At 36.9% G+C, this 25,366-nt stretch overlaps 1 protein-coding gene across 3 annotated transcripts in view; it reads left to right on the forward strand.

Moving 5' to 3' along the window:
* TBK1 (TANK binding kinase 1) overlaps positions 1–24,593 on the forward strand; it is a 32,807-nt gene extending 8,214 nt beyond the window's left edge. For all 3 annotated transcript variants that reach the window (XM_075148967.1, XM_075148957.1, XM_075148975.1), the window contains exons 3-21: positions 155–295; positions 1,090–1,219; positions 1,821–2,002; positions 2,833–2,993; positions 4,905–5,015; positions 6,804–6,983; positions 8,510–8,706; positions 9,955–10,013; positions 11,194–11,285; positions 11,719–11,820; positions 14,454–14,532; positions 15,411–15,532; positions 15,661–15,737; positions 16,092–16,131; positions 19,462–19,563; positions 19,657–19,753; positions 20,787–20,893; positions 21,200–21,271; positions 22,060–24,593. In XM_075148967.1, coding sequence (XP_075005068.1) covers positions 155–295; positions 1,090–1,219; positions 1,821–2,002; positions 2,833–2,993; positions 4,905–5,015; positions 6,804–6,983; positions 8,510–8,706; positions 9,955–10,013; positions 11,194–11,285; positions 11,719–11,820; positions 14,454–14,532; positions 15,411–15,532; positions 15,661–15,737; positions 16,092–16,131; positions 19,462–19,563; positions 19,657–19,753; positions 20,787–20,893; positions 21,200–21,271; positions 22,060–22,111 — 2,103 coding nt within the window. In that variant the 3' untranslated portion in view covers positions 22,112–24,593. The remainder of the gene's footprint in view (positions 1–154; positions 296–1,089; positions 1,220–1,820; positions 2,003–2,832; positions 2,994–4,904; positions 5,016–6,803; positions 6,984–8,509; positions 8,707–9,954; positions 10,014–11,193; positions 11,286–11,718; positions 11,821–14,453; positions 14,533–15,410; positions 15,533–15,660; positions 15,738–16,091; positions 16,132–19,461; positions 19,564–19,656; positions 19,754–20,786; positions 20,894–21,199; positions 21,272–22,059) is intronic.
* The last annotated feature ends 773 nt before the right edge of the window (positions 24,594–25,366 follow it).

A 25,366-nucleotide genomic window follows, 5' to 3' on the forward strand; every position in this document is an offset into this window, starting at 1 on the left:
CACCTTAACACAAAATACTATTTTGAACTATTTCTAATCTGGGTATGCTCATACGCACAACAGAAGATCTCGAAATGCTTGGATAATGGGTATGTGTACATTTACAATCTTATGCTTCTGTTTGATTAGTAATTTGTTTGTTTGTTTTGAATAGAAAACTGGGGATTTATATGCTGTCAAAGTATTTAACAGTATAAGTTTCCTTCGTCCGGTGGATGTTCAGATGCGAGAGTTTGAAGTGCTGAAGAAACTGAATCATAAGAACATTGTCAAATTGTTTGCCATCGAAGAAGAGGTAATGAATTGTTGTAGTTGTGATCTGAGATGCATGGTAGTAACCGCAGTGACTGTCTTTTTGCTTTATCCTTACTATAGAGGATAAAGTTATATTTTTAAAGAATGGTAATATATGATGATATACTCTGACCCAACCACCACCGTTTTTTGTTTTTCTTTCTTTTTTGTTGTTGAAAGAATATGCTTGCTTTCAATGTTTAGGCACAGGTTATGATTCTTCAAAGCCATCTCGAGAAGCCACTGTCCTAAGCTTTGTCTTGAATTAGGATTTTTAAGCTATCTACCTGTATGAGTATTTAATACATACTGATAGTTGGAGGTGTTTCAATAATCCTGACAATTTTATGCTTTTGCTTTGCAACCAGCTAAAATAATGACATAGGACATGTAGAACTGTATGTTAGTATGAATTGCAGTAGTTGTGCTGAAACTGAGACTGCTCAGTTGAAATGACCCAAATGCTGAGATTAGTAAAGAGGAAGGAAGGACAATTGCTGCTCTCTGCTTTCCTGTGCTATAGTTCCTCATTTGTCCACCTATCAATACTGCTGTCAACCCGCTAAGTGCCTAGAACATGAGGCTTGCTTAATTTTTTTCCCCCTCTCCAAGTTAGAATACATGAAACATATAAAAGTTCACCTGCACTTCTTTTGAAGAAGATCACCAGAATGGGATTTATGATCTAGCTGCAAATTTTTTTTTTTCCCCGAAAGTAAGATCCTGTGGTTATATGTAATTTCTGACATTGTTTTCACAATAGTCACAGACTTATCTTTTTTAATTTTTTTCCAGACAACGACTAGACACAAAGTACTAGTTATGGAATTTTGTCCATGTGGGAGTTTATATACAGTTTTAGAGGAGCCGTCTAATGCCTTTGGTTTGCCAGAGTCTGAGTTCTTAATTGTTTTGAGAGATGTGGGTATGTAGACTTCACTCTTTAGTCTAATTTGTTGACTGAAACGAACTCATACTTGTTTTGTTTATTTTGAAACAGCAAGAGACGAGGAATTTGAATGACTGTCAACTAATTGAACAAATTAATATGGTCATAAGGAGTCCCATCTTTTATTTATGTCTATATTGGTATAGATAGCTGCATTAAGAAGCCATTTCCGTTTAAAGCATTGCTGTAATTATTTTTTGTTTGTTTGTTTCAAGATTATTTGTCACATGTTGGACTGATTCCTAGTGATAATTAATCTCAGAAGAGTAAATCAGAAAAATAATGAGGTTTACCTGTGTCTGCCTCTTATAAAATTTTCCGCCATTACTTTATGGGAAAGATGTTGCTGAGAGCAAGAACAACTGTAATTCAGCTGTTTGAAAGCAAAAAAGGCAAAAATGCTTAGAGTATTGTCTGGTCCTGGTCTTTTTGCTAATTGAGTGTCCCTTCTCGTTCCCATTTCCCAATGAGAAACTAAACACATATGTCTTCCTAGCCTCAGTTACAATTCAATGCTTGTGCAGTCTGTGTCAAGATGTATACATAAATTCTGTTGTTTTTTTTTTTTTAATTGAAGTGGCTGGGATGAATCATCTCCGGGAGAATGGAATAGTGCACCGTGACATCAAACCAGGCAATATAATGCGTGTTATAGGTGAAGATGGTCAGTCTGTTTACAAACTTACAGACTTTGGTGCTGCAAGAGAACTTGAAGATGATGAACAATTTGTTTCTCTCTACGGCACAGAAGAGTATTTAGTAAGCCCATATGATTTCACTTTCTGTTGAAGAACTGTTTGAAGCCCGGAGTCCTTTGTGATGAGAGTTGAATAGGTGAAGGTTGGACTGTTGGGCATTAGTATTTAGTCCTTTGTCTTATAATTGTTTTTATAACTTTCCACTTTTTCACCTTGGGTCATGCCAGTTCTTCTGCTGATCTGAGCACAGTAGCCTTTAATTAATTTCCAGGTCCAACTTCCACTGTTACCTTGTGTGAAAGAAAGAACAACAGTGTTTTAGTTATGAATGCCTTTGCCTTTATCTCTGTAGATATTTTTTCGGTTTGTATTTGAGCTACTTGGATGACGTTAGATGTAGTTAAGATTCACTTGACGTCTTAGTTAACCAAAGAGAGGCAGGCAGAGAAGCATCAATACAAACATCTTAGGCATAATTTTCTTCCTGCCATGGTTTCCCACATGTAGTATTGTAACCGATATTCTCCTTTGCTGTGGATCTTTTTCCAGTTTGGTTTCTGTTGTTTCAGAATCATCTGGAGGAATACTGGCTTTGTCCTCTTTTTTAGTGGTGTTTTATTCTAATAGTCAATCTTTAGCTAAATTTTAAAATATTGTTTGCAAACCTTTAGTAAAAGTGGCTATCATACCTAGGAACGCTTTTGTGATACTCTGTCAGAATAACTTAAGCAAATTCTATGATACAAGCTAACTTTGCTTTTCGATTAAAGAGCTGAAAGTTTAGAATGACAAATTATCTTGCTGTGAAATGATAGATTGGGTTTTTGTTCTTTATATTGTTCATAAAGGAATTCTAACTTCTTTTTTTTCTGTTTTTTTTTTTCTCTTTAGCATCCTGATATGTATGAGCGAGCAGTTTTGAGGAAAGAGCATCAGAAAAAGTACGGAGCAACAGTTGATCTGTGGAGCATAGGAGTGACCTTTTACCATGCTGCAACAGGGAGTTTGCCTTTCCGACCTTTTGAAGGACCTCGTAGAAACAAGGAAGTGATGTAGGTAATTTAGAAGGAGAATTTTACCTATTCATAAATTAAGTCAGTCCATGAAATGCTTTTTATCAAGGAATCCTACACACATACAGTAAACATTAAAATAGTGAAAATATTTAAGGAAAAGCATTCTTTAACTTTATTGTGGTTTAACCCCAGTAGGCAGCTGAGCACCACGCAGCTGTTCGCTCACTCCCCCGCAGTGGGATGGGGAAGAGAATTGGAAGGATAAAAGTGCAAAAACTCATGGTTGAGACAAAGACAGTTTAATAAGTAAAAAAAAAAAACAAACAAAAAACCAACAACAAAACCCCCCCACCCCTAAACCCAAAGGAAAACAAAACCAACAAAAACAAGTGATGCAAAAAAACCCCAATTGCTCACCACCAGCCAGCTGATGCCCAGTCAGTCCCTGACCAACTGCTGCGCTGGCAAATTTCTCCCCCCAGCTTTTATTGCTGAGCATGATGTCATATAGTATGGAATATCCCTTGGGGTCAGCTGTCCTGGCTGTGTCCCTTTCCAACTTCTTGCCTGCCCTCAGCCTACTCACTGGCAGGGCGGTGTGAGAAGCAGAAAAGGCCTTGACGCTCAGTGTAAGCACTGCTCAGCAATGGCTAAAACATCCCTGTGTTATCAACACTGTTTTGGTCACAAATCCAAAACACAGCACCATATGAGCTACTATGAAGAAAATTAACTCTATCCCAGCCAAAACCAGTATAAACATTCTGCTTCAACAAGGATTTTACTGTGTGGCACCTTAAGACGTGAATTAAGCATCAGAGCTCCCCCAAAATACTGATGTTTTTCCACACATCTTTCCTTTACCATGGCACTAGGCTGGTCTGTTGCAGTATGGTGTATATAACTTGGATATTCAGGCAAAATTATGGTATTCTGAAGTGGATTTTCAGTGCTGCAAATTTTTGTTGTCCTTTAAATGATTGTCTTCCCATGCATTACCCATGAGACTGACATTTTTTGAGTAGCATAGTTGTGGACTGTGGCTGAAGATAGCAGGGGTAGCTCCTGAATGGGAAACAGAGATGTGTCTATGACATGCTGGTTGGAATTGATTCCTGTTTCATCTCAGTCTAGTTCTATTTTGTTGTTGTTCTGTGTGTTGCATTTAAAAAATAAAGCAAGGTGGTACTCAGGGACTCTAATAGGCCAGTAACATCTTGCAAAGCTGACTCCGATTTTCTTAGTTTAAGAACTGCCCATCCTGTGATTATCCCACAGGCATTCTTGTTGTATCTGCTTGAGAGATAAGCAAGGAACATATGTTTTGTATGTACCTCGTCCTCCAAAAAGAGAAAGCACAACTGAAATTTTCTGCTGCAAAAAGCCTATTGCTCCTGATGCGTTTTATGAGAAACTTGAGAAATACTAGCCTGTTCAGTACAAAGTTAGACAATGCCAAATTGTATCCAAATTGCTAGATGTTTCCAAGTTAAAGTAATTTCTCAAAGTCCACCTCCTGTTCCTTCTTTATCCCCAAGTGACTTTATCCCCAAGTGGTGGCTAAATGTCACCTCTTGCCATGGAACATGCTAGAAGTTAGTCATGTGAATGCCTAAATTGAACTGCCTTGGAAATCTGACTTTGATTAATTTACACTTGTGAAAAAACTGCAGCTTCCTTCAGTGATGCCTGAAATCTGTCCTAATTTTTTCCCAAACCTGAGGTAGACGAAGTTGCTTCTCCAACATGTGTTTCCTTTTCATTGTTTACTAACACTCTCTGTCAGCTTGTAAGTGAAACTTCCTAATTATTGCACCCCCTACAAATGTAGGCCAACCTCTTGTTTAGATTTATATTATTGATAAACCTTTGAGGATGAGTTACTCGACCTATGTATATATAAGAGGTAGTAGTTGAAGTCTTTATTATTTTTATAATGTATTACAGGTATAAAATAATCACTGGAAAGCCTTCTGGTGCCATTTCTGGAATACAGAAAGCAGAAAATGGACCAATTGAGTGGAGCTGGGAGATGCCTGTTTCTTGTAGTCTTTCAAAGTAAGTTTGAACTTCTCACAAAATGTTTCAATGCTACTTGATTGGGCTTTACCAGTTACTGTCTCAGGATTGGGTCTTTGGAACAGAGATCTGACTGTTGCAGTTGTTTTCTTTGAACTCTTCAGTAGATCAGTACAGTCGACTATTAGGTTATCAAGTGTTTTTTCTTCCCATCTGTCCAAATAGTTTTATGACTGCTAATTTACAAATGAGCATCTAAGAATCTCAAGTGGTGTGAGTAGAAGAAAGATTATTACTATTTTTTCTCCACCCTCAGGAAAGAGTATGAAGATTTAATAAACTTTGAATTGACGGCCCCCCTTTCTTGCAAGAATGTGACTTCAGACATTACAAAGATTAGGCAGTAGGAAGGAAATTACAAGAAAAGACAGTTCAGAGACTTGCATTTTTGCCAGAAAAAAATTCACATCAGCACATTTAACATAATCTCACAGTATCTTTTAAATTTTTTTATCATCATATTTTTGCTTCATATGTCTTAATACTGAGTAGGAAGAGCCATGGAAGATCTAATCTCCATATGATCTTAAAAACACCTCCCATAACCCATTTACCTATTTATCTTCCTGAGACTTCTTCAGTACTTTAAAGTTACTGCTCTTTCACGGTAAAGGGAGAAAGAAATGAATGAAAGACTCTAGAAGCAAACTTTTCTGAAAGCCAAATATGTAGATCCATAAGGGGTGTAGAGTGAAAGTCTGTTTTATGTCAATTCATTAGTTTATAGTGTGCAGAACTTGCAATTTATTTGTATTTTTCGTGATACTGCTCGGTTGTTTCCTCTGCTTATTCCATATAATTGAAGTGCTTGAAATAATAAAGGAAGCAGATTTTTTCATTAAACATCTCTTTACAGTAATATTTTCAAGTAGCATTCAAACAGTATTTACTGTTGTAAGGTTAGTACTAAAGTGAGTTTGAGCAGCATCCACTGACCTCTAATGGGGCCATCAGTGTGCTTGTAAGCCACTGGAGCTTGCTTCAAAATGTTACCGGTGTTGCCGCTGGATTCAGGTTTGACGTGTATATAATGATAAAACTTTGAAGAAGTTGTTCATGGTAACACAGGAGTAGGATCCATAGAGTTTCTTGCAACTCAGGTTCTCAAAGTAGAAATACAAGAAATTTAAGCTGGCCTTTCTCTTGGAATAGTAATGACTGAAGGCAATAGTTGCACATTTTTCTTTGCAGCAGTTGAGCTGCATGTGTGGAGTACTTATTTAGCCCCATATCAATCAGGATGAATTCTGTTAGTGTTGTCAATTTAAATAATGAGTCTTTGCTAACCCAGCTGATTTTGATTGAAAGCAACATAGTGTGCTCACACAAGCAACTCAGCCAGCAAACCATAAATGGCAGTGGCTTCCTTCAAAGTGATGAACTGTGGTAAGTGTGTGGGGTGAGCTGGGTAAAAGACTACTGCCCAGCAGTGATAGAAGGTGACCTTAGTTCTACAATGTAGACTTTTTAAATTGCATGCTGTTTTTCCAATGCCCGTGAAATTTGTCAAATACCAAGGAAAAAATACTTGATAGTTGAGCCTAAAAAGGAAAGAGATAAAGTGTGTGTATCAATGAAAAACAATGGACATTACCATTGAACATTTTGTTGTTCAGTAGAGGGGGGAAAAAAAAGGCACTGGAGTATTCTTCAAGGGATAATAGATTTGCATTCATGAGACAAGTCAAATGAAGTATTGCAATTGGTTACAAGGTGAAAAGATCCAAGTAGATCCAAGCTGTCTTATCTCTTCCTGGTGTCCTCTAGGGGTCTGCAGGTACTGCTCACACCTGTCCTTGCAAATATTCTTGAAGCAGACCAGGAAAAATGCTGGGGATTTGACCAGTTCTTTGCAGAGACGAGTGACATACTGCACCGAATAATAATCCACATCTTTTCACTACAGCAGATGACCTTGCACAAAATTTATATTCACAGCTATAATACGTAAGTTTTCTCTCTCTCTATTTTCATGACTTTGCTCTTATTCAGGCAAACAGTACTGTGACCTCAGATCACCAGTGTTACAAATTCATTAGCCTTTCCTTGGCGGTTTATCTGAGGAAGTGAAGCTTGTAATTCTCCTGTGTAGTCACAGTGCATAGAAGCATGTTGATCAAAAATACAAATAAAATCATTGAAGGTCAAATAAACTGATCTTAAACTTGGTCTTAATCAGTGACAGAACACAGACTTAATCCTTGACGTGATACAATGTGTCTGTGTTCATAATGGATACCAACTCATCCCACATTTGTATATGTTACTTATTGACAAAGTAGTTTTCCAGAGACTGTTCTCAACTCTCGCTTTTCTTACCTTGTCCTCAAGAATACAAAATGTGCATATCATCTGTGTCTGACATAAAACTCTCACAGGAGTTCTGAAGTTGTAGTTGGTACAATTTAGGATCCTGAGCCTGAGTTATATGGAGTTCACTTTATGGTCATTAAGTGCTGATGTTAAAAGCTGTAAAGTCTGGTTAACAGTTTGATACAAAAATAAGTGCCTTTTCTCTGCCTTATTACACATAATACAGAGCATGTGTTATTCTCTAATACGTGAACAGATACAGTTATTTCATCAAATGTGTAAATACAATTCTGGCCGTTTCCAATTTTTGTATTCTGTCATTTGTATTTTGAGAGAGCTCAAAGACTATTTTTGCAGAGATATCTTGCTTGTAGCTCAAACTGCTATTTGTACTTTATTTTTTTAAATTTATTTTATTATTATTTACCTTTATAATTATTTATATACTAGCTGTAGTATTAAGAAGTGACAGTGTACTAGTGCTGCACAGGAGGCAAATTGGTCCTTCCTGTTAGTGTTGTTAAGGTTTTTCTTCTTTGTGGGAGGTTTTGTTTGTTTGTTTGTTGTTTGGGGTTTTTTTTTTGGGGGGGGGGGGGGGGGAATAAATTCTTATGCCTTGTATCCATTGATTGCTGGAAATAAAATACCAAAGTGTCTTTGGTCTTCCTTATCACTGCTGTTTTAGGAGATAATCTGGCTGTCTGTTAGCTTACAGGCTGAATTTAAGGTATGTGCTTTTTGACATGTAAAACGCCAGACTTTTCTCTTAGAGAGATCATCCATCTCCTTTGAAGAAATGGGTATGCCCAAGAAAACTAAAGTATGCTTCCTTCCTCTCATCTGGTGTTGCCTGTTTTTACTGACCTTCAGACTTCAGGCCAAGTTTGTTTACGTAGACATAAACTTCGGTGGAAAATCAGAGGTAGAAAGGGAAGTTTGATATTTTGTAGGAAATAGTATTTATTTTTGTTATGGAGCAACCTGGAGCCTTAGGCAGTGTTCTGCTTTTTGTTCTGCTTGTAAGTCAAAAGCTTTATGTGTAAAACCAGTTCTTAATTAATCAGAAGTAAAAGGGATTTTTATTTAAGTAATACAAAATCTGAATTGTTGAACTATTGTAGTGAGTCTAACTACTACTAAATATATTGTTTGTGTCATAGAGCTGCTATATTTCATGAGTTGGTCTACAAACAGACAAAAATACCATCTCAGAATCAAGAACTGATATATGAAGGTCGGCGATTAATACTAGAGCCTGGCAGATTGGCACAGCACTTCCCCAGAACAACTGAGGAGAATCCTATCTTTGTAGTAAGCAGGGAGGCTGTGAACATTGTCGGATTAATCTATGAAGAAGGTATATGAAAGTCATTTCCTCTTTCTTATTGCTGTCTTTTGTGAATAGTTTGGGTTATTTAATTATCGGTTTATGTCTGTTATGTCTTAGAAACAGTGTTTGAAAATTTTCTCTGTTGATGCCTGAAGTTCTAAGTATGCAGTCCAATTTTTTTCAAAAATGCGGAGTATCCAGCATATTTTTACAGAAACAGTAGCTGCTTGTAATGTTCCTAGTGCTGTGAACCTGAGCATTTGTGTGTTAAGATGCAGTGGTGCATATGGAGTTCTGAAATTTTTTGAAACATGACACTTTCAACAAGTAGAAAGGAACATTATAGAATGTAACTCAAAGCTGGTTCTTTTGTTCCATTACTCACTAAGTGGAAATTCAAGTTTTGCCTTTTTTTTTTTTTTAATTTGTCATGAATGTGGTTAGCCTTTCAGTTAACAAAGGAGGTCTTAACAACTTACCTTTGCTTAGAAGATAAGGTAATGCCATAACAGAAAAAAAAGAAATTAAGTTTTTGCATTTCCATTTATCATTGGGAGGCTTATAGAGGGCCCTATGCCAGAGTCCTTTTTCTTAAGAGGTGAGCTGGAGGACATGCCTCCAGCTGAGAGGTCTGTGTTGCTTTTGTCAGTATGTCCTACGAACTGACTGCTTGGGCCAGCTGGCACTCAGACAGAGGTGCTGAAGAGTGTGGGTAGGTGAGCTGTTTGTGGAAGGATCAGTAGGACCTTTACATTGTGTCAGAGCTTTCTGAAGGAGTCAATGAGCATGAGAACAAAGGAGATTCAGCTGATAGAGGCTACCCTAGGTTTTAAAAAGCTATTTGGTGAAGTCCTGCCCTTAAGAGTCTCAATGAAACTAAGCAGCCATGAGATAAGAGGGAACTGTCTCCCATGCAGGCAAATATAGGGCTGAAGAACAGAAATAAATAATTGGCTTTCTCAATGGAGAGAGATCGCTAGTGGAGACCTGCATGAAATCTGTGCTGTGCAGCATGTTCAAAAGTGAGTCTGGAAAAGGAAGTGAAGGAAGGTTTGCTGAAGATACCAAGTTATTTAAAGCATTTAAGACAAAGGCTGGTTTTGAAGGTGTGCATGAGAACCACATGATATTAAAAGGCTTGGCAGTAACAGATTAGATGAAAATCCATGTACATACACATAAAAACAATGTACAGGGTGGAGAGGGGAAACAGTCTGAACTTTTGAAGTCTCTTACGGAAAATAAGAAAATACAGATGTTTGTTTTATGTTTCAGTTTTACTTCCTAAAGTACATCAACGTTATGATTTGGATGGGGATGCCAGTATGGCTAAAGTGAGTAATTATGATTTTAATTTATATACCTGTCTCAGATAATGATACTGAAATGAAAGCTACTTGATTTTCAGATTAATAATGTTAATGAAACAATTTTTAATATGCTAGTGAGGATTCTGATTGACAGAAATGTATTTGTTAACAAGGTCTCCAAAAGTATATTAAAGCCATACTTTGTATACAGAATATGTTTGTATTTTTAAAAAAAGAACAAACCCAAAAAACAGCCTTCTAAAGTCCAAGTGCTTTGTTATTGCATAATTCAGTGATGTGGGGGAAAGGAACCTGCCACTTTGGAGTCCTGAAGTTAACCAGAAGATTCATAACATGCCTGTGAGGGTGCAAAACTTAACATAAGAAAAATAACTTTCATCTTTCTCTCAATAGAGAGGAGTCTGTAGGACTCTACAGAAGACTGGAATTTCTGTTGCCTCTCTTGCAAATTTTCAGAATCTGTGGGAGACAAGTAGAGGATGTTTCATTCTTTTGGTCGTTTTTCTAAAACTACTGAATGTATGCATTGCCATGCTTTGACTTTGTGACCACCGTTTATACTATGCCTATGAAATACTGACTGCTGAGGAGCCTTGTATTCAGGCATGGTAGTCCTGAAGGCATATGTCTCTTTGAATACCTTTACAATTCTTTACAATTAATAAAGTCATCAGTTGATAATAATTATTTAAAATATTGTAAATTATCATTTCTGAAACTTTGTTCACAATTCTAAATAATGCAGCAAACTTGTAAGTGGAATTAGGTGAATGAGGAGAGTCCCTATCCTTAGAATTTAAAAACATGTCATTTTTTACAAGTTTCTTTTAATGTGTGTGTTTAATTCCTAAACTACTGAAGAAATGTACTTGTGACTTTCCAGAAATTAAAGTAAATCCTGAGAGTAAGCAGTGTCATTTTTGTTTATAGGAGGCTTATTTTCATCCCTAACAGATATTTCAGCATAACTGGAAAAACTCACTACCATGTTTAGCTCTGCCTCCATAATGAGCGTTTGGTTATCTCCCGACTAAAGTTTGGGCAAAGTTATGTATTTTAAACTACCATCTTCATGTTGCTCTTTCTTTCATTAATCTGTGTTGCTTTGTTGTGATTAATTGACTCGAAACAATTGTTAAGAGAATGCCAGGTTAGTATTAATGTTGATTGTTTTTTCCACCAGGCAGTAACAGGTATCGTATGTTATGCCTGTAGAGTTGCCAGTTCTTTGCTACTTTACCAGGAGCTGATGCGAAAAGGAGTACGATGGCTAATGTAAGCAACTGATTGAATTTCATTGTGATTTTCTTTTTTTTAATTGAGGTATGCCTTGATTATCAACACACAATTCTGTGATCTCCCAGTATCTTGGGACATTTTCTTTACTCCTTGAATATGAATAGACTTTCTGAATTTTTTCCTTCTTTCTGTCATTAAGGAAACAAAAATCATTTTTTCTGACAATAAGGTTTAGGTATTTGCAATTTCACTTTCTTCTGTGGATAATTTAAGTCTAACCTCTGGTGACATGCAGGTACAATTGAGCAGCTTGCACAAGATAGTTTTATATGAGGATTATACTAATGCATCTCTAACAGAAAGCAATTCTTACTAGCAGTTATTACTGTAGGTATATTATTGTATTACTGATTGCTGGTAAGATGGCAGTTGAATACTTTTGTTATAGACTAATGCTTCACTTTTTTAGTGAAATAATCAAGGATGATTACAATGAAATGGTTCATAAAAAGACAGAGGTTGTCATCAGGCTGGATTTCTGCAGCAGAAACATTGAGAAAGCTGAGAAAATGTGAGTAGAAGCACTACACTGAATGCACTGATTTTCATTATCATCTTTAATGACAGTGGTATTTTAAGTTATGTTTATTTACAGAGTTTTTGCATATAAAAATTAAATTTGAATCGGCATGGATTTGCTGATGGCAGTGACTTAAGCAGATTTAGTAATATGTTTTACTCAAATTAGAGTGTTAATTTTGCTGCTTAACTTAATGGGAACAAGTAGTTACTATTGAGTAGTAATTGTATGTGTTCTTTTTCTCCTTTCTTCTCTGACTCAGCTCATTTGCTGTTGTTTACTTTAGAAGCTATCAAAGACGAAGAATCGAGTAGCTTTCCTTTCATTAGTGCTTTAGTGCTTTTGTCACTGAGTTTGGTTGTGTGTGTTTACTAAGGATGACTTTAAATACTGCCCCTTCCACAGCTTTAAGACCATAGCATTTTCTGCATGGAAGGAATTTTAATGTTGAAATATAACATAGAGCAGCTGGGAAAAAAAAACCCAACCAACCCCCCCCCAAAAGACAAATCTGCATTAGGATATCACTAGATCACAGTGCATGCACATAGGGATGCCAAGTAAACTGCAGAGGAAATTCTACTTGTCATTTTTTTAAGTGCCTGACTATTATGTTATTTTTCTCTATTTTGGTTAATTCAAATGGCAGAGGTCTGTATCACAGAATTTCACTGTTGCCCATATGGACCCATTTAGATCTATAATAGTAGAAAGTTTTTTAGAGCACTTTCTTTAAAACTGACAAAATTTATAATAAGGAGCAACCAAAGAATTGTTATCTTTTAGCATAGGAGACTTGCAAGTTTCAAAGACCACAGAAGAGACTTATTTCTCTTGTTTTCCATTCCAAGGAAGCAAATGTTTTTCAGTGGTCAGACTCTTCTGTCCTACCTCTTTCAGTCAAGTGCTGTCTGTAGGAGATGGGATTGCACCATTGAATTCTCCATCCAAGTTTCATTTTTTCTCTCTCCCGATCTTTGTTTCATCTCAGAGTGCCACTCAATGTCCAGTCCTCAGTCACATTCTTTTCCACTGTCCTTGCAGTGTTTTGTTCAGTCTTTCCACAAACTAGCATTAGCTTAGTCTTTAAGGTGTGTTATTCTTATGCGTTTTGATACAAACTTTAAACCCCAGCTCTTCATAGGATTCTCCTGTGGGTAGTTGTTTTCCTATTCCACCAGATGCCAGTCTCCCCCAAATGCTGTCTTGGTCATAGGATTCTCTAAACTTGCTTCCAGGCTGCTCTGAAAATGCAGATGCCCAGAAGATGATTAATGCACACATGTAGAGCCATTGGGTTTGCGGAGTAGACTTAAGAATAGACTTAAGCCATGTTGGAGCTGCTACACATGTGTGAATTGAAAAGCTTGTACGTAGTAATTATGGATACAACATAATTTGTCAGATTTGCTGTGTGCATGCCAAACAAGTACAAACTGACACACCTGGGCTTTAAGGTACTTGCTTTTAAAAATAAAAAAAAAAAACAACAGTGAAACTAGAAAGATAAAGTATACCTCTGTAGCCTAGTTACAAATCATCAGGGCTGTAATCCAAACTCTCCTTCAAGCCAGTTTACACTAGTTGACAGGACTGGTTCTTGTTCACTCTGTATTTGGTCCAGGTATCTTCTTCCTGCATTCTGCCAGGTCCTCACAGAAGAAAGCCACTTAGAGCTCAGAAGAAACCGCTGTAGGTTCTGATTTGTGACTCTAGTGCATTCAGCAGTATCTCAGAGCAGCAATTTGAAGAAAAATTATGTTCACTTGTGAACTGGAGTAGTTCTCATGTAAACAGAAATTTGCTATGTGTTTGTACATAGTCTTTTGGCCTCCCCCTCCTTACGAAGGGGCAGGATTTTCAGTTTATTTGACTTCAGAAGACTTTTATGGAGTTAGCAAAGGACATGTCCTCTTGTTTGTCCTCCCTTTTCAAGGCTATGCTTCAAAGCATCACAATGCGAAGTTTTTATTTGAAAAGGTAAACAAAGTATTGAACTTAGGCAAAGTAGGTATTTTCTGAAAGCAGCTGAGCTGGTTTTGATGGTGTTTTTAAAAATAAAATGTACCTGAGACTCAACAGGAAAAATACCGGCCCGAATGATTTACTTGGCACTTGAGCTATGGTCATATGGAAAGTATCAATATGAACAGATGGTGCTATTAACCCAGCCTTTAAGGTTTTGGTAACTCAGCCTTTCCAGTAAGTTTCCACAGAAAAGCATTTTGGTGCACCGGAGTATTAATTCATTGTGTGTCATTGACTACTTTAAGTAACTTTAGTTTGGTAACCTTTTAAAAATTATTTGATGAGAGGGAATAGTTTTCCACTGCCTGTCGAGTGTAAGTAAAGAGAATAGAATAAAGAAGTCAGGAATGGAAGTTTCAAACTTCTTTTTAACCGTTCAAATGTAGGAAAAAAATTCAAGGAATTTTTTTTATAACTAAAATGTTTACATTATTAATGGCCATTAAAGGTTGTCAGTGTTTCATGGTTGCTGCTTGATAGATACTGTATTTCATATCAAGAAAAGGTAGTTATTGTTAATCTCTAGATTCAAAGGATGTTTTGAGTGTATTCAATGTTTGTTTATTTTCTTTTCTAACTGTATTTTTTGTGGTCAGATATGAGAATTTGATGCAGATCAACTTGGAAGCATCAGAAGTGGATGAAATTTCAGAGATACACACAAAACTGTTGCGTGTAAGTCTGTTACAAAGCTCGTGTCATTCTCAAAATGGTGTTTCTAAAGAAAAAGGCAATATGTGATAACATAGATTTTTCTGTGAATAACAACTCTGAATTTTCAAAGTAATTTCAAAGACATTTCAAAGGTTTTTAAAATGCCCGTACTGAGATGTGGATATCTTTCTGGAAACAGAGTAAATCTTTTTATTAGCCCAGTGTAGTGAAAATAATAAGTACCACCTGAAAATACAGTCTCATTTTCTAAAATATTCAAGTAAAAAATTAAAATTATGAAATATTTTACTTTGAAGTTTTTTTTCCCTTTCCTTAAGGAACTTTAAACTACTTTGTTGGCTTTCTAACATGATACATATACAAACACACTGCAGAGTGATCTGCTTTGAAATTTGCATCATGTTTCCAGACAAGTAAGGGAAAATTGAAAATAACTTTACACACTGGTGTCCTGGGAGCAGGTATCAAGTTCTCCATTCTAAAAGCAAAAGTTGATTAGTGCATTTTTATTTTGAAGGTTGTATGAACTGCGGAGAAAGGAATGTATGAATTATGGGGATAGTCATTATATGAATTATTAACAAACCAGAAGAACAAGTGTAGAAGTAAATAGGGAATATATGAAAGGTAGAAACTTATTGTTGAGGATGCTGAAAGAAAATAAATATTAACTAACAGAAATGCCAGCATCAAAGATGATTCTTTCTTTAATAATACCATGTTCTAGCAAAGCCGATGCAGATAAGTGGGCATATTTCTTTAATGAAGGTCAGTGAAACAATGGGTTTTTAGTATTAACGTGCTCAGTCTGTTTTCAGCCTCAAGTAATTTTTTACTTTACCCAGTGGTAAGATTGAACTTTCTTGCTCTTAACGTAGCTCTCCAGCTCTCAAGGCACAATAGAAACTAGTCTTCAAGATACCAAAAACAAGCTTTCTCCTGGTGGTTTACTGGCTGACACCTGGGCAAGTCAGGAAGGCATGCATCCAAAAGACAGAAAGTGAGTAACTGTATTAATTGTTTTAATATGTATTGAATTCTACATTGAGTTATAGCTCATAAAACTCATTGATAGGTACTTAAGTTTATATATAGAAATATCTCATTTTCTTCCTTTTGTCACTCTAGTCCAGAAAGGCTGCAGGCACTGCTACGTTCCATCACAGATATTTATTATCAGTTCAAAAAAGACAAAGCAGAACGAAGTAAGTAACTTACTTGATTCACTTTTAACATTAACTACAATGTAAAGGAGAGGTCATTCCTTATTCCACTAGGATATTTGTGGTAGGAATGGAGAGTTAGTCAGCAACAGTGAATATATCTGTAGGTCTTTCTTAGTGAGGTACTGTCTTAAAGCCCATATGAATGAAATGCCATTAATCTCATAAATTTGAATTGCAAGACTGAAGAGGAGGAAAAAAAAACGTAAATGACCACTTTCACCTATCAGGATAGGAGAAGGAAACTATATAGGAAATGGTAAACTTACTGGAGTTTTACATAAATACAACTAACAGAATTAAACTGGTAATGTCTGTCATCTGCTCTGATCCTAGGGCTTCCTTATAATGAAGAACAAATTCACAAGTTTGACAAGTAAGTTTTGAAGTTACCTTTGGGAAATACCATGATTGCTTTCAGGTCCTTCAGGTGCTTTTGCCAATAACCTCTTCTGTTGATTTTTATTGTAAATTATAACCTCTTTAGGATTGCTTTGTAAAAAATTTCCTTTAAATATCTTAAATACATAGGGGTGCCAGCATACGATAATGAGGTGCTTTCTGGCAGTGGAGTTTCTTCACTGATAGACCTTCTAAATGTAGATACGAAATACATGTTTGTTATCTGGACATAACTGTCTTATAGGAAGTACATTTTTCTTCCCGATTTTTTACGGAGGAAAAAACCCTCAGTAAGAGTAAAGTGACTTTTTAACTAAGGCGGAGATAATTTTCTACAGATGAATAAAATACGGGCTAGCTGAATGACATTCTAGAATGATTTAATCTTCCAGGAAATATAGCATGCAAAATAGATTTTAATGCAGTTCTCCATGCCTTTTTAAAATTATCACTTATGAGAGGTGGCCACATTAAGTGTCTGTATGTAACCTGAGTGTCTAGACTCCCATGAGGCTCCACTGACTCTACTGACTAACTCTTGAGCAACTGTGAACAGCTGCTCTGCTCATGCTGCTGTGCGTGTCTCAGGATTGATTCCGTTCCTCATACGCAGATGCCTAATATTATTTAAGTTGCTCTAAGGTAAAAAACGGGCTGGACGGCCGAGCCAAAAGGGTTGTGGTGAATGGAGTTAAATCCAGTTGGCGGCCGGTCACAAGTGATGTTCCAGGGCTCAGAACTGGGGCCGGTCCTGTTCCATATCTTTATCAATGATCTGGACGAGGGGATCGAGTGCTCCCTCAGTAAGTTTGCAGACGACACCAAGCTGGGCGGGAGTGTTGATCTGCTCGAGGGTAGGAAGGCTCTGCAGAGGGACCTGGACAGGCTGGATCGATGGGCCGAGGCCAAGTGTATGAGGTTCAACAAGGCCAAGTGCCGGGTCCTGCACTTGGGTCACAACAACCCCATGCAACGCTACAGGCTTGGGGAAGAGTGGCTGGAAAAGGACCTGGGGGTGCTGGTTGACAGCCGGCTGAACATGAGCCAAGAAGTTGGCCAAGAAGGCCAATGGCATCCTGGCCTGTATCAGAAATAGTGTGGCCAGCAGGAATAGGGAAGTGATCGTGCCCCTGTACTCGGCACTGGTGAGGCCGCACCTCGAATACTGTGTTCAGTTTTGGGCCCCTCACTACAAGAAGGACATGGAGGTGCTGGAGCGTGTCCAGAGAAGGGCAACGAAGCTGGTGAAGGGCCTGGAGCACAAGTCTTATGAGGAGCGGCTGAGGGAACTGGGGTTGTTTAGTCTGGAGAAGAGGAGGCTGAGGGGGGACCTCATTGCGCTCTACAACTACCTGAAAGGAGGTTGTAGCGAGGTGGGTGTTGGTCTCTTCTCCCAAGTAACTAGCGGTAGGACAAGAGAAAATGGCCTCAAGTTGCGCCAGGGGAGGTTTAGATTGACATTAGGAAAAATTTCTTCACCGAAAGGGTTGTCAAGCATTGGAACAGACTGCCCAGGAAAGTGGTGGAGTCACCATCCCTGAGGATATTTAAAAGACACGTAGATGTGGTGCTTAGGGACATGGTTTGGTGGTGGACTTGGCAGTGTTAGGTTAACAGTTGGGCTCGATGATCTTAAAGGTCCTTTGCAGCCTAAACGATTCTATGATTCTATGGTATTTGAGACATGCTCTGAGACTGGGAGGTAGGACACAAGACAAATGGGAAACCTACACCTTTCTGGATGGACAGCAGGGCAGGATATCCGTGTGCATCTCAAATGATGCTGGACACTCGTGTTTAAGTAATTAAGTTATTCTCCTAGTGGCTGGTCAGTTGAGTGGTTCCCTAGACTTTGCTGAGTGCTATATGAATTTAGACACCGCTTCTGTAATTTTCTAAAAATTCTTGCTGTTGCTACCACTAGTGTGGCTTCACTGACAATTACAGATAGAAAGCTAACATGCAGAAGGCACTGGTATTCTCACAACCATGCCACTTCATTTTCCCATAGTGAAAGATAAATGGGATAACTGCCAAGTGGAGGCGAGATTGCCTTAAGATGAAGGACAGTAGGGGCAGGAAACCTGTAAGATAGATCTTGATACACTGAAAGAGACTTGGAGACATCACTGCCCTGCAACAGCAAGGGACTGAACTTAATGTGAGAGATAATGTGAGTGATAATTTCGTCATATGTTCTTAAGGATATGGTTGGAAAACAGGCAAACATTGGGACACAGTCCATAGCTCATTTTAAAACTGCACTCGCTTAGGCAGATTAAAGAAATTTTCGGGCTTTTTCTACTACTCAAACTGTGTCCTTGCATTAATATGTGAATAACTTTAAATAAAGAGGCTTCATTTTCGTGGTTTTGAATACTGGTATATATGCCACAAGCATCTCCTTGGGATTGTTCCGGTATCTTTGAGATGCTAACTACATCTTATTTTACTTGATTCATCACAGAGAGAAATGGCAATGGATTTTGTTAAGAACTGTGTGCCATTAGCAACAGAGGCTGTCCTTTGTAATATTTACCACTAGATAGACAAGGGAGCAGCACTCAGTTCAAATTTTTTTCTGGTTGAATGACAGGTATGCATGCCTGATGACAATCCAGCTACACTCCAGCCAGAATCTGATTAACCAATAGCTATCATGCAAGACTTAATGAAATACCAGAAGCAGGTGTTAGACTGTAATGTCCCAGTATCCCTTAGTTTTGCTTACTGGTGTAATGCATAGCATGGTATGGCAGTTACACTGGGATTACTGTCTGCAACACTAACCAGATTTGGGTTTTGTTTTGCTTTCCTGTCCTTACCTGCTTGCTTTTTTCTCTTGTCATAAATTTAAGCTGACACAAAAATCCTGTTTTTTGCTTGCATGTAGGTTACTCAGCACAAAGGATTATTCATATACGCTGGAAGTTCCAAGTAGCTGCAGAAGACAAAAAAGAAATAATAAGGATTTCTGTCCTTTCTATTTAGAATCCCTTTTCCTTAAATATACCTGCTCGGATAAATACTGACTGAGAGAATACATTTGACCATTTGTTCGTATACAAATAATTACAACTAAATGCTTCAAGTATTTTTTTTTCCTCCCCACTAGGGAATATTTTTGAAACATAAACTGTCAGTTAATGCAGTGTGTTGAATTCTTACACATTACAACAGCATGAATAAAGTTGGCTGAAGGGATTTTAAGTCCACATACCTCTTCGCCAAGCTTCAGAAAGTAAGTTAGAGCAATGGTGTTTTGAAAGCAGTTTAACACTGTTCCGATTGTTCTGTGTTGCAGGCAAAAGCTGTATTTGCATGCTACAAAAGCCATAGCTCTATTCAAAGATGAATGTGTCAGCAAGTATGATACATTTTTGGACAAGGCTGAGGACTGGACAAGGCAAGCTATTGATTTCTTCTTTAATATTTGGTAATGTTCACTGCACCACATTTATAAAAGGAAGCTCTTAAAAGAAAACTTTTTTTCTTTTAGGAAAATGCTTCACACAAGGAAGCAGTTACTGGCTCTCACCAACCAGTGTTTTGATATTGAAGAAGAGGTATCCAAATACCAGGATTATATAAATGAGGTAAAATGCTTCAAAATTACGTAAAGTGTTTGCGTAGATAAAAAACTATGCCATATTGTTTAATGTCAATAGTGTTGTTTATAGTGAGTCTTACATTAATGCAGTCGTATTAAAATATAGGGCTGCATGGATGTAGTATTTGGTCTATAGTAGCTTCATTGCTGATGTTGGAATGGCGTAGAAAGTGGCGTGATTTTTTGAATCCTGACTTGATTTGGGGTTTGGGGGGGGGTGGTGGTGGATTGTTTGGGGTTTTTTTTGTGGGGTTTGGTTTTGGGGTTTGTTTTTTTTTTGGTAGTGTTAGCATTCCCGCCCAAAAGATCTGTGCAAATGGACATGGGTTCATTGAGAAGTGTTCTGTGTAACTGTTATCATAATGGTATCTGAGCACTTAGAGGTTTATCTTAATACTCTTAAGAAGCATTAAAACACTACTCCCATATTCAAGATTAGGGGATACGTGCTTAAGGATACATGCTAAACCAACGGGGCTGGTGACATGAAAGAAAATGTTTCGTTAAAATTTGGATGGTGACTCTGCAGGATGCAAACTTATCAGAATTACCTCAAAATTGAGAGAATAAGAGCATTTTCATGCAGTAAAATTATTATTCTTTATAAAGGAAATATAGCACCTGATAGGTGTAAAAGAAAAGCACCTGATACATGTAAAAGCAATTAAGGAATGGTGGAGAGCAGCATTTTACGTGTTACTTGTTTGTATTTTAGTAGCACTACTAAAAAGTCAGTTGTTGATTAGGATCCTGGTGCCATAGGATATCTACAAACATAACAAATAGATAATTCTTCCGTTTGAGAGTTTATTATCAAAGTATAAGACAGTTAAGAAGATGGAACAAATCAGGGAACTATAGGTCACGTCAATACAGAACTTGCCATGATCACCTTACTACTGTAATGATTTTATGAGGCATTGTAGCAATGAAGAATTTAAAGAAGGATTTTAAGGTGGACATCAAGATATATATGACAACTTATTTTGTAACTTACATTTCCTTTTTATCCATTGCAGTTACAAGATGCTCTGCCACAGAAAATGTTTGCAGCTTCCAGTGGGATGAAACATACAATGAATACAGTCTATCCAAGCTCAAACACATTAGTGGAAATGACTCTTGGGTGAGAATTTCTTAATTGGATTGATGTAATATTCTATACCTGTTATACAGGTGAATTGAAAAAAAAAATTACGGTTGACTTAGTGATTGCTGTATTAAGACCAAGAATTTTATATTGCAGAAAAAACTTTATATTGCTGAAGTAGTGGTACAGATTTGGAAGCTTTTAGTAAATAACCAACCTGTTATTTGTCCTTTATTTTGTATGTAATGACAAGTTGCTGAAAGCTTTGTGGTGGTGAGTGATCGTAGCAGATAACTGTTCCCATAAAAATCTTAACCTTTCTTTCGCTTCTTGTTACTACAGTATGAAGAAACTAAAGGAGCAAATGGAAGGGGTTGTTAAAGAGCTGGCTGAGAACAATCACATTTTGGAAAGGCAAGCAATTGTTTTCCCTTTTTGGGCTGATACTAGGAACCGGCTTAATTTGTTACATTTTGTAGATCCAGAACTTAAACTAAGGGACGATTCTATAATCTCTTTAACTGTAAATATATTTTTGAACTGTTGATGTGAGGTGTAACAAAAAAAGAATGTATTCAAAACCTTGAAATCTTACTGTAAAATCATTCTGATGCAGCAATCATGGCATTTTTGTTTCATGTTACTTATGTTTAGCTAATAAAAGTATCTGTTGCACAGACAGATTAATTCTGAATTGAAACACAATACTTTTGCAGCAATCCAGTGGTGTCTTTTAACACCTCACTTTTAGACATAATTTTTAACAACTGTGGAATTATACCAATCTGAATGAATGATTTTTCAGTTTTCAGATTGCTTAAATAAAGTGAAGAGAAAGAGGCCAACATATTTCTTACAATCTTACTGTCACTACCACATTCAGACTGACTTTGCTTTTTTTCTTATGATGATGATAAAATATATTAAAATAATGATCTCCTGAAAGCTTCAGGGTAAATTGCTGGTAGAGCTGAGCTTAGCTTCAAGCTGAATTGGTTTTGTTTTGTTCCCCACCCAGAGTCCCATACTTGGAGCACAGTATTCTTTCTTCTATCTTCTTTTCACATACAAAAGTTAGATACAAATGCATGTGTTGGCATGTGGCAAGGGAAAAGAAAAACCCATAAATAAATTATAATGAATTAAGGATTGATTCTATAAGCTAGTCAATCACCTAAGAAGACACTGTTTTTTCATTTTAGATTTGGTGCTTTGACTGTGGATGGTGGCCTGCGGAACGTGGACTGTATCTAGCTTTCAAAGGAGCTGGATGACTTGTAAATTTTTTCAAAGGGAAAAAAATACTGTTGGGACATTTAAAGGCAGATAATAAATCTGTATCCAGGTTTTTTTTTCCTCTACAACTGTAGTATTAAAAAAATGTAAATATGTATAGTATGTAAATATAAAAGAAATATATATCTTTTTTTGGTCAATGTTAGAATAGAATTACTCCTGGCAGGGAATTTAGCCCCTTGGAGGATCTCTGACAAAGGCAAAAGTGTTGTTGATGAAACATTTGTTTGCTTTGAATATTGCCCCTTTTTCATAATGCAATTTAGTCTTTATTGCAAGAGGACTTGCAGAATTCTAAATATTATGAATGGTCTTTAAAGTGTGTTTTGGATTTCCTTTAACCACCACTATTATTTTGGAGTCCAGCTGAATGACTCTGGTCATCACAGAACATGACGACTGTTTTAAATGAGATCTTTTTAAATAAGTGTGAATAGGGACTAAAAGCGCAGATAGGACAGAGTGGAAATGCATTTCTCTTTTCTTCACATCCAAACTGTTAGTTCACTTCTACTTGAGAAAACAAATTCACGATATTTTTTTAAGTTCCTCTCCACATTTGGTGCCATGTTGTCTGTAATCATTTGACTGCTCTGTATGTGGAAGTTTTGCATTCCAGGTTGTCAAGACTGAATGTAAAAATTCCTTTTTTAGAGTACAGCATTTTCAGAGTTTCCCTGAAATCCTGTTGTTCGCTGCAAGAGAAGCGGGTTCTTAAAATAAAGTAGCATTTTCAGAATCCTATTTGCAGGCATAATTTTTAAAAAAGGTTAAAAATCAGTATTAGGAGAATTTGTGGGCAGTCAGTAGACTAGATAGCATCATGCCTCAGTAGTAACTGAATATTGGAAAAATAAGTTACCAGTCTAGATCTTGAAAAGGGACCACACCTACTGCTGACTTACGACTGAGATATCAAACTTAGGTGGAAAATTTTGTAAGACTATATTTCCAGTATCAGTAGTTACTACTTTCAGTAACTGATTGGGTTGCAGAGATGCAGAATGAAACAGTCCGCTCCAAAATACGTAGGAGAGGAGAAAGAAAAGAGGAAAACAAACAAACAAAAACTCAGAAAACATCCCTTACTTTGTTTGGATACTGCAGGTGTACTTACTTGTTTCAGATGAAGAGCATGCAAATACTGCAGGACTCATTCTTTCCTTGCGGAAACCTGGCCCTGGATGTTCAATGGTGTCCAACAGCACTTCTAATTGCTATATTACATCTGTAAGAAGAGCTGGACCAACTATATTTAGAATTTTCCATAATTAATGGTGAAACATTTAGGTATAAACTAAACAGCGGTAACCTGTGATAGCATCTGATAGTTTTGTGATGCTTATTCCCTGCTTATCTGTCCAGGTCAGAATACAAAACATTGCTTTTTTTTTTTTAATATTTGAATAGAAACTTATGAAATTTATAATTGATTCTTTCATTGTTAAAAGAAGAGCAAATTCACTGCCTTGATGTCCGAGACCTGCTTTCCAGTGTTCTTGGTGAGAATCAATATTAAAAGGGAATTCAAATATTTTTACACCCATGTGAGCAGCTTCTTTCTTTGCAAGCTTTGTCCCCCAAAATATCTAGCTATGCAAAAGGAGTGCAACAGTTTGTTACATGTTTTTCCTTGGTTAGCCATGGCATTCTTAACTGTTTGTTTTAAAATACCAGAATCATGTCTAACTGGAATGTTTTAATGCCTGCTTGTATATTTGTTCATTCACGGCTGCAGTATCACTAAGTGTCAGTAAAACACGTGCATAAAGAGTTAAAAGAATTGGCCTCTCAAACGGTGCATAAATTGTATTTTTTTCCAATATTATGTCTGTAACACTTCATTGTTTCAAAAGTTCTTAATTTTGAAAGGAATCAAGTGTTAGTTGGCATATGTCATTTTCAACTTCTTTATACTGAAGCAGTCTGAAAAAGAAAGTTAATTGTAACGATATAGTCTGTATATTGAAGTACACGCAGCATTCTTTTACATGGTTGAAAATGTTTTGTTATATTTTATGTTCATTTTAAACATTGCTGGTTTTAGTGTTGCTAAATACATCAGTAATTTTAATCTTGTTAAAATTTCTTTTCCTAAAGTAATTTTAACTAAGCGGTAGCTAAGGAACTTGAAGTAATCAGTTCATTATCTGCTGATTACATTCTTATGAAGCAAATATATTTTTCAAGTCAAAGCATAGTGTACAGTACCATCCATTTTTGGCTCAAACTAAGTGTCCTGATACTATCAGTCATGCTACTGATTTGCCAAAAGAAGTAATAGAAAGTAATATATGGTTCTTCCTCCTGAAGCTGGTTTACTGTTTTGGGGGGTTTAGCTTGGTATATTAATTATCTGTTACTTGAACAAACCTGCCTTCATATGAATTGTGAAAATGCATGAGTGAATGACTTAATGGCATAAAGATATCATCAACCACTTATGGTGTGTACTTACTTCTGTGTCTTTCCATAATTTCACTTTCTGTTAATTTCAGTATTACCTTATAATTTTTATTTCCTCATAAGTACAATACAAAGCCTGAAATCTGAAGTAGCAAATTGCAGCTTAGCTTGCATTAGCCAGCTGTCCAGAAAACATGTCCTGTACAATAGAATCACTAGCATAGGCTAATATGGTAGAGCCACTAATCCTTTGTTTTTATTTTTTAACCACTCTGCGGACGTGTGTTCTGAACAATATTAGTTCTCTGTGACGATGGCAAAATTCCTTGTCTCTGTTCGGCGTGAAACAGTCCACTGGTGGAGCTCAATCGGTACTCATTTAGTTAATCACTGTAGAAGCGGTAATCATAGAATAATTTTGGATATAATACTATGGCAAGGATTAAAAAGGCTGAATGGAAAAGATTACTTTTCGGGTTTTTTTAAGCTTGAAGCCTAGGAGAGGGGAGATGTGGAATAAACTGCAGTTGCGTAAACTTTTTTGGGTAAAATAAAACACAGAACTATTACTAAGTAGTTGCATAGCCTGCTGTTACTGTGAAATCCCTTCCAGGGAGGGCACGGTAATTGGTTTGGCTAGCCACATTTGATGGCTTCTAGCTAGGGACCTGAAAATCAGTGGGATGGACACCCACCCCGGTCTGTGCAGAGGAAAACTTGGTTTACCTGTGACCAGTCCGATGACAAGCACTTCTAAACCGGCTTATAAAAATTAAAAAACAGACTGGCCACCTGAAGAAAAGTTAG

This window comes from Calonectris borealis, chromosome 1 (genome assembly GCF_964195595.1).
Source record: "Calonectris borealis chromosome 1, bCalBor7.hap1.2, whole genome shotgun sequence".
NCBI classification, from domain to species: domain Eukaryota; kingdom Metazoa; phylum Chordata; class Aves; order Procellariiformes; family Procellariidae; genus Calonectris; species Calonectris borealis.